This window comes from Trachymyrmex septentrionalis, unplaced genomic scaffold (genome assembly GCF_001594115.1).
Source record: "Trachymyrmex septentrionalis isolate Tsep2-gDNA-1 unplaced genomic scaffold, Tsep1.0 scaffold13, whole genome shotgun sequence".
In the NCBI taxonomy this organism is placed as follows: Eukaryota; Metazoa; Arthropoda; class Insecta; order Hymenoptera; family Formicidae; genus Trachymyrmex; species Trachymyrmex septentrionalis.
The window spans coordinates 383,565-392,465 of record NW_017304438.1 but is presented as its reverse complement, the minus strand read 5'-3'; the positions used below and the strand labels follow the sequence as shown (position 1 = coordinate 392,465).

Genomic DNA, 8,901 nt, shown 5'->3' with positions numbered 1-8,901 from the left:
CGTAAGAGGGAAAGATTGTGGGAGAATGACTGTGTAAAAGAGAGAAAATGAGAGCAAGGAGAGAATGAGAAAAGACGAAAGAAAGTGAAGGCAAGACAGGGCAGGAAAATTTCAGAGAACACGAGAGAAGACAAGAAAGAAAGAAAAGATGAAAGGAAAAGAGTTTTAATTAAATTTTATCTTTTATTTTTATATTTTATTAACCTAATATTCAATAAATACAAATTATTATTATTATTATCTCTTTATTTTTAGAAGAATTAAATTAATAAAAAAATCTTTTTAAAACAAATATGTGTGCCAAGTGCATAAAAGAAGTATTGAATATTACTATTCTTCTTAATCAAAAATGGATATTAAATTAACGCAATCAATCAAGTATTTTATCACGCCAAATATATAAGATAGATTGAAAGTGACTAAAATTAACTGGATTATAGTGAAGAAAAAACTTGGCGTGTCCGGATCCCATTAAATGCACTTCTATGATATAATATTATTTCAATAATATTTGAATTTAAAAATATAAAAATAATAGACATACAATATATATAATATATTAATATATATATATATATAATATATATAATACATATATAATATATATATATTATATACAGTATATGTATATATTTTACGTATGTATATATTTATTAATAACATAGTTTGTGAGACATAACAATATACTCATAAATAATAGATGTGATATAAACTTATGGAGAAATAATATATAATATAATATTGATAATATATTTATATGCAGAAACATTATAAAAAACAAATTTACAAGATTAGTACGTAATAATTAACATTTCTTCCTTATTGAATTATTGTTTTTATATATTGTGTATATATGCAGAGATATTGTATGTAATAATCTTTTTATTAATTTGTATTGCAAATAATTTCCGTACTATGAAAACATATTGGTCCTAGAATATTGCATTTTATGCGATCTGGCACGCCAAGTTTTTTCTTCACTGTAATCCAGTTGGTCATTTTAATCACTTAGTCTTGAGTGATGAAATATTTGGTTAATTGTATTTATTTCGTATCCGTTTTTTATTAAGAAGAATGTAATATTCGATACCTTTTTTATGCACTTGGCGTATATTTTTTCTTTTTTTAAAAAGGTATTATATGATTCGGATTCTGGGTTGATCTTCAGATATTCGAATATACGCAATAATATTGTAAAAGAGGAACGCAATAACAAAAAAAGATAATAATATACATGCATTAGATGAGACCAAATGATTGCTTTATAAGGTGCATTCCATTTCGCGCATGATGCGCATGATATATCATTTAACATTTCCTCATTGTTTATTCAATATTAAAGAAAGATAAAATGATACGTCATGCGCATCATGCGTGAAACGGATCTATAGAGAAACAAAAATTATTTGCACAATGATTTTTCGCAGACATCGAAATTCTTGTATGAAAAACCAGTTTCCAAATTGTAGTCAAAAAGTCAACGACCTTATACATACTTAAAACCAGGGAATGGAAGTAATTCATTACTTGTAACAAAATTACAGTTACAAGTTTTTTTTTTTATAACTTTACTGGTAACTGTTACTTTTTTTTTTTGGTAACAGTAACACAAGCTATTTATAGCGCTTAAGATTAGGCATTCGTCCGTTATGATTGATGGTCGTCGATTTTAAAAAAATAACAGAAAAGTAATGAAAAGTTACTTTCTCAAGTAACAGTAACTGTAACGAATTATTTTTAAAAATCGGTAGCTAATAATGGTAACTTTACTTTTTCTACGCGGCAATGAATAACTGTAACTTGTTACTTTTAGAAACTTTCAATTTCCTGCTTAAAATTTATACAAAAATTATTTAAACCTTTATGAAAAGTGAGAAGTGTTACACAGGATGATCTGGTTAATTGAATTATCGAATTCCAAATCCTCAATGTTGTACAATTTAATAAAAATAACTTTGCAAAAAATAATCATTATAAATTCATGAAGATCAACTTTTTCAAATTTTTAACGCATCTTTAAAACATATATTAAAATTATATATTAAATATTTTTGCGCTAATATCGAGAGTTCTACTGACATGTAAGTCTTTAAAACAAACTATAAAAAATCAGTAAAAAAAAATGTATTTTTTTAACAAAAATTATTGACGATCGAAAACTCAATTCAAAATTTTGAAAAAATTTATACGAATCGAGCACATTGTAAAAAACATTTTGTCTCTTTTATATTTACTTTCTGTAAAATTTTTAGTTTCGGAGAGACATTAAAAGACATTTTAGAAAAAGTGAGTTTTTACACACAAGATATTTTTGCAAAAAATCGTAACAATTTTTTCGAAAAGTATTTTAAAGCTAAAAAATCTATTTTAAAATATTAAATTTTGTCCAATGATATTCCATTCAAATAGTATGTTTCAAAAAATGATAAAAATATTGAAAAAATAACAATTTTCACGTAATTAAAAATATTATAGAAGAAATTCTAATGCTAGATTAAAATTATTCTTCCTCTTAAAAATACATAAAAAAAATTCTCTTGTTTTTGCACCGAGATACCTGCTTAAGTTTTTGTGAAATGCAAATATTTTGAAAATCGCAAACATTCCCGAATTTTTGAATATGAATATGCACGAATAAAGATATTTTATTAAAAGAAAAGAAAGTTTTGAAATAGGAACATGTTCATCGTTCATCGACATTAACTTTAATAAAACATTTTATTAATAATTATTAAAGCATTGCCTCTTTATTTCAATAAGAATAGAATTTATATGAAAAGCAAATGAGAGAGAGAGAGAGAGAGAGAGAGAGAGAGAGAGAGAGAGGCCAACCTTATACTATTAATAATAATAATTAAAAAGTGTATTTCTTAGATATTCACGTTGTTTGATCCAATCTCTGTAACAACTTATTGTCTAATATTTTTATTGTTCCGCTTTATTCATAACTATTATATATTGTTATATATTGTTATTTATTTGAAAAACCTACACAAGTTACTTACATCATTGTAATATTTAGGCCATAATGCTCTAATTTGGGAACTACCTCCGAGATCATATATTTTTACAAAATATGACTTATGCTTTAAGGATACCATTCGGAATCCCATTGTGGGCAATACATTCTGATCTGGATCTATAGTAAAAGTATTAAAAGTATTAGACCAGCCACATGCGTTTATAAGTAATTTGTCAAGTTGCCAAGTACACTTGTTCAAGTTTATTGAAACATGTGTATTGATTTGCGATAACTGTGTACCTAGTTTTGACACACATATGCTCCAATAAACTTGTAAAGCAGATTACACGTGCATACTTGATAAGTTTATTTGAATGTGTGGTCTTATGCAGAAAAAAACCAATGTGATATATCAATAAACTTCCCAGAGACTTTCGTTTGGTATTACAATATTTTTAATTCTTAAAAAATTTACCGCCACTAATATGATTCAGTATCGTAGACTTTCCAGAATTATCCAATCCCACAATAAGCAGAACAATGGTCCTGAAGTCATAAAGACAAATGTAAATAAAAAGACATTCCTTTCCTCTCTACAATACGTACTTTTCCGAGGCGCGATTTCTTCGCAGCCTCCTCAGCACGCTTCTGAAGCAATTGTTCATCGTGGGAAAAGAGATTTGTGATCCCATGCTTTTTACATTTCACCTTAATCGCGCCATCATTCATCGCGCATAATTCCGTATAATCGGCGTTGTGCGTTCCATGAATCTTTTTACACCGTTAAATCGGTTAATACGCGTATCAAATTGGTGCAAACTAAATATCTCATAGGTCTTTATTTACACTGATCTGTGACAGAACGGATTAGGTTAGATGACATGCAGGGTTTCCAACTTTTTGAGATTTTACTATACGACACGCTGAGTCACAGTAGCGCAACTCTTTGATGTTAATGTTGGTCAAAGTGGAGTGCGCATGCGCGAAATAAGTTCCCTAGTAACGCCATTTAAATTTTGTTCTCAGTTGCTCTTTATTTTTCTACTCTCTTTCACTCTAGGTCATTTGTACATACATCAAATTTTTAATCTAAATGTAATAAAACTAAAATAAATAGATTTATAATTGTAGTGCATTGCAAAACAAAAAAAAAATAAAATTATATAAATGTATGATACAAATATTATACTATAAAAATATTTTAATTAACGACTGCGGTACACGATGCTTGTTTTCCTGCTAGATCGCTTCCGTTTGAGTAAATTATTAGAATTGCAACACACAGAACGCAAATTTCCTAGCTAAAACGAAAGCAATCCACCAATTATACATATCACAGTATTTAAGCGAGGCTGATGAAATTGATGTGTTTGCAGATATGTGTGTGTGTGTGTGTGTGTGTGTGTGTGTGTGTGTGTGTGTGTGTGTATGATTTCAGTTAACGATTCATCTTTCATTGTATTGTTGTCTTATTTCCGGTTTTGTTACTGGTGGATTTTGTAACAGCAATTTTGCTGGCGCATAACCATTTGCAAGCTACTAATTGTATTTTATTAATTTTATGTTATGTCTACTATAGTCTATTGTATTATATTTTATGTCTATTACTTTGTTAATATGTAGTCTTTCCCATAAAGTTTCGCAATAAACTAAATTAAACAATATTAAGAATCTTTATTTTAGACCGCATATGTGAGAAACACAATCAATACTAGAAAAATTCCTATTCACACTACGAATTCACACTACGTCCGACATTTATCGTAACAATGAATGTCAGATGTTATATGTACGCATGATGGATATTGTACGTAGTGTGATGTACGTCCTATATTTCAGAGACAAAACGAATACTATTGTTACGATGAATGTCGGGCGTCGTACGATGGATGTTGTACATAGTGTATGTATGTACTACTCTCGCGTATAAAGCTGAAAGGCTCGGCTCTTCATCTAATCACGTACAACAGGGATGTTCACGAACGTCAATCCAACAATTGCGCCATCCATTGACTAGTAATCTCAAATATTTCAGGGCCGTAAGCCGCTCTACTAGCCTTATGCATCATGCATCTGTATACATTATATGAATATAGTCTTTAAGTATTAGGTAAATATAACTTGAATAAACAATATTATCAATAGCTTATTTAATATACATACGTCAAAATATTAATTCAAAGGGAATTATTTTAATCGAGAAGTTAGTTCATTTGTTTTATTCACAGCAGCCTCGACAGCATTCATCATAGATCCCCTGTATTCAATTATTAAGATAAATCTCATGATTATTTAGAAATTAAATCATTACATGATCGTAACAATCATATCAACCATGGTTCTCTCATTTATTGTTGAGAACAATTTTTTAACGGTAGAGGATTTTTCTATTTAAAACTTGCTCTACTTGCCTGCGATTAGAACTGATATGATTTTTACCAGATTCTATATGTATGTATGCATACATGTGTGGCATGCGCATGTGCACGCACGCACGCATGCACGCACGCATCTCCATCCATCCACTAATGATGTTTGACATTTACTCATTTATACTTTATGTATATTTAACAATGAAATATATAAAATATCTTTTGAAGTACCTGACTCCTCCTTTTTCCATTGCATGAATGCCAGTAATAGTGGTACCTCCAGACGAACAGACTTCATCCTTCAACTGGCCAGGATGTCGTCCTGTTTCGAGAACCATTTTTCCAGCTCCTACTAGTACTTGCGCTGCAAATTTAGTTGCCATTGGTCTTGGCACCCCCATTTTTACAGCTCCATCTGCTAATGCTTCTATGATGAGATATGCCTAAGTAAAAATGTATTGAAATAAAAATATGCAACTATTTCTATTTCTTTAATTATAACAATCAACTACAACAACTTACAAATGCTGGGCCACTACCTGACAAACCACCAATGCTATTCATAAGACTTTCTGGAACAATTTGACTCACGCCGATATAAGAAAATAACATATCCACCAGTTCTAGATCTTTCATTTCAGCGTTGTTGCTACAATAAACTAAAAATTACCTTATATTATCACATTAGCTAATTTATGCCATACTGCAATTTTTTAACGTACCTGTAATTCCTTCTCCAATCATCATAGGTGTATTTGGCATGGATCTAATTATTCTTGGTGAAATCACAATTGCAGAGAGTTTCTAAAAACATTTTGTATAAGTTATCATAAAAATTGAAACATTATATGTTACACAATATTCACTTTACTTACAATATACAAAACATCAAGAGATACTCCGACAAGTACTGAAATAAAGAGCTTGGTCTCAAATTTTTCACCTGCTCTTTTCTCTGTAATAGTCTCAAGCGCATCATCCAGCATATGTGGTTTTACTGTTAGAAACACAATGTCACAGTTGTTTACAACTTCATTGTTTTTTAATGTTGCACGAGCCCCTAGATCCCTCCAAAATTTATGTGTTCTGTCCGTACGACTAGAAACCCAGACATTATCTGGATTTAATATACCTGTTGTAGGTAAATATTTAGAAAGAAGAATATTTAGTGTTTCTTCTATATAATTTACCTTACTCTCATATTCATTTCTATCATGCTATTAATTTTAATCTCAATTTAATATTCGTAATTTTTTTTAATTCTTAAAACTAAAGAATACGAAATTAGTTAAACCAAAATTAAAGTTAATTTATATTAATGGAAATAGTGATAAATATCTATTATTAGTGATGAATATTAGAGTGATGAGCAAGTACGTTTACCTCTGCGAATTAAGCCAGCGCCTATAGCACTAGCCATATTTCCGCCTCCGATAAATCCGACTTTGATGGATTTTAGATGCTGTTCCATTATAGGTCACGATTACGATTTATGTATTAAATAATTGCCACGTGTTTCTTACGTATGTATACCAGTAGTAGGTCTATCCATGTGCCTTTTAAAAAGGTATAATTTCACATGCTGCTAAAATAAGCAATTGATACGAGAAGATAGATCTATCCATAGGCTCAGTCACTGTTATTTCAACGGTTGAAATTTTGTAGTTTGAACAGTTTCAACTGTAAGCATCAAACGCTCAAACGATATTGACAGTGCTGCTGCACCATGTCGACCTATGAATTGCACATGTTCTTCTTATATTATGACCAGCCAATCGAATGCTAGTCAGGATGTGGCGCGATATTTAGATTAATTAATGATAATTCTGTAACTGGTTATGCAATCGTTATGTGCTTATAATGACAATTGCGCAGATATTTTATATAGTAAAAAAGTTGCGCAACTGTCGCATTATGAACTCATAACAAGTTACAGAATTCCATTGTTGTAGGCCTATTCTGTAACTTTTTAACGATAATTTTACGCGCACGCTTTAGAGCGAATTAATGTACGTATACGAATAATAATCGGTGCACTCAAAGAAAGGTTTTTTTTCGATCCAAAGAAATTTCTTTGCTTTATGGTTAAAGAAACAATTTCTTTTGATTTAAACGTCATTTCTTTAAACATCACTTTTTGAAATCAATTAAATTTAATTTAATTCCCTTTGGATGCGCCAATTATTATTCATGGATTATGGAAAAAAAATTATTCCAAGTGCTAAGAGAAGATGCAATTTCTTCTTTTTTTAAATAACAATTATCTTTACAGAAATTAAGAATATTTTCAGAATTTAAGAATATTTTCTTGATAATATAATTTTGAAATACACTTATTATTTACTTGAGATAAATAATATTTATGTTATATTTTTCTGTATGTACACGCGCACACTTTAGATCAAATTACAACTGATCGTGTGAGTTCTCGAAAAGTTCTCAATTTTCACAATCGAAATATTAATTTGTAAACCAAATATTCGCCATCGATAGTTTGATGCGCGGGAAATGGGAAATGGGGAATGCCTGGCTAAAGCTCTAGGTATAGAGCTAGGTATACCGAAGTAGCACAAAAGTCCTCCATTTTCGACTAATTTGAAAAATTCTTAATAGAAAATAACTTTATTACAGTGTTTTGAAAGTTCTTGACATCAGCTATTAGATTCGCACATTAAAAATAGGATGTTCCATTTTAAAAAATTGATTTGATCTTGACCTGACTTTGGATTCGAGGTCAAACAGATGTGATCAATGAATAGATCTTTTTAAATCCTACAACTTTTGTCTGAAACATTTATCTCTTCTAATTTTAAAGATTTTTTAGTGTCAAAGTTAAAATGGGACACTCTGTATATATAATTTGTTTAAAATATAAATATTAACACACTTGTAAAAATGACAATACATCCTTTATAAAAAATAATTTACAAATAACCTTACTTAATTTTGTGAGAATTATCATGCTACAATATTTTGTGTCATAAACTTTGGGACACCTATATAATTTATTTATTATACTTATTGTAATTAATACTAAAATTCACGAAGACAAAATTTGCATTTATTAACACATACATACGCACGCATACAAAAAATATTGCATTCTGCTCTATCTAAAAAAAATATTATAAACTAGTAATAAAATTTTGTAAAAGATCTGTAATAAGCTGTTCGATATTTTTCTAATAATACGATGTCCACACATATTTACAAATAAGCTTAAATTATAGCGCTCTTTATTTTAAAAACATACACTTTTCATCAAAATCTAATCTTTTGAATACTCTACACATCGTGAAGGATCTGTAGGATAGTATTCCTGGCATTTAGTCATTAATCTTTTGAGTGCTTGAATATACTTCCTCTGAGTTTCATCGTTCATGACATGAGCAACATTTTTAGAGAAGATTTTTTCTCTACCAGTACGAGCATGAATACCAACCATAGTTACACCAATAGGCCATGGAGAGTTGCCTATTGCCATTTGCAAATAGGCGTCGCTAGCCTGAAACAAAAATTTGATTTTGTCATAGATACAAATATTTGCCATTATCATATTTATTATTA

The 8,901-nt window shown here is 29.5% G+C and overlaps 4 protein-coding genes across 5 annotated transcripts in view; all 4 read right to left on the bottom strand.

Moving 5' to 3' along the window:
• The window catches only part of LOC108756773 (ADP-ribosylation factor-like protein 13B), a 29,406-nt gene that overhangs the window by 4,248 nt on the left and 16,257 nt on the right, over positions 1 to 8,901 (bottom strand). Inside the window, exons 2-5 of one of the 2 annotated variants that reach the window (XM_018500814.1) lie at positions 5,566 to 5,572; positions 3,569 to 3,814; positions 3,438 to 3,508; positions 3,006 to 3,139 (exon numbers count right to left, since the gene is read on the bottom strand). In XM_018500814.1, coding sequence (XP_018356316.1) covers positions 3,006 to 3,139; positions 3,438 to 3,508; positions 3,569 to 3,654 — 291 coding nt within the window. In that variant the 5' untranslated portion in view covers positions 3,655 to 3,814; positions 5,566 to 5,572. Of the gene's footprint in view, positions 1 to 3,005; positions 3,140 to 3,319; positions 3,509 to 3,568; positions 3,815 to 5,565; positions 5,573 to 8,901 lie in introns of those variants that run through there. The other variant, XM_018500815.1, reaches the window with a different exon arrangement.
• On the bottom strand, positions 4,948 to 5,946 carry LOC108756650 (pyrroline-5-carboxylate reductase 1, mitochondrial-like). Its single transcript, XM_018500638.1, has 3 exons — positions 5,857 to 5,946; positions 5,566 to 5,777; positions 4,948 to 5,035 (listed from the first exon to the last, which is right to left on the bottom strand). Exons 1-3 carry the CDS (start codon positions 5,944 to 5,946, stop codon positions 4,948 to 4,950), a joined length of 390 nt encoding a protein of 129 aa, XP_018356140.1.
• On the bottom strand, positions 5,896 to 7,040 carry LOC108756777 (pyrroline-5-carboxylate reductase 3-like). The gene is made up of 4 exons (XM_018500818.1): positions 6,718 to 7,040; positions 6,210 to 6,466; positions 6,057 to 6,138; positions 5,896 to 5,983 (listed from the first exon to the last, which is right to left on the bottom strand). Exons 1-4 carry the CDS (start codon positions 6,803 to 6,805, stop codon positions 5,967 to 5,969), a joined length of 444 nt encoding a protein of 147 aa, XP_018356320.1. The 5' UTR covers positions 6,806 to 7,040; the 3' UTR covers positions 5,896 to 5,966.
• Positions 8,536 to 8,901, bottom strand: part of LOC108756774 (pre-mRNA-splicing factor 18) — a 1,846-nt gene continuing 1,480 nt past the window's right edge. The window contains exon 4 of the mRNA XM_018500816.1: positions 8,536 to 8,839. Within this exon, the coding sequence (XP_018356318.1) occupies positions 8,603 to 8,839 (237 nt within the window). The 3' untranslated portion in view covers positions 8,536 to 8,602. The remainder of the gene's footprint in view (positions 8,840 to 8,901) is intronic.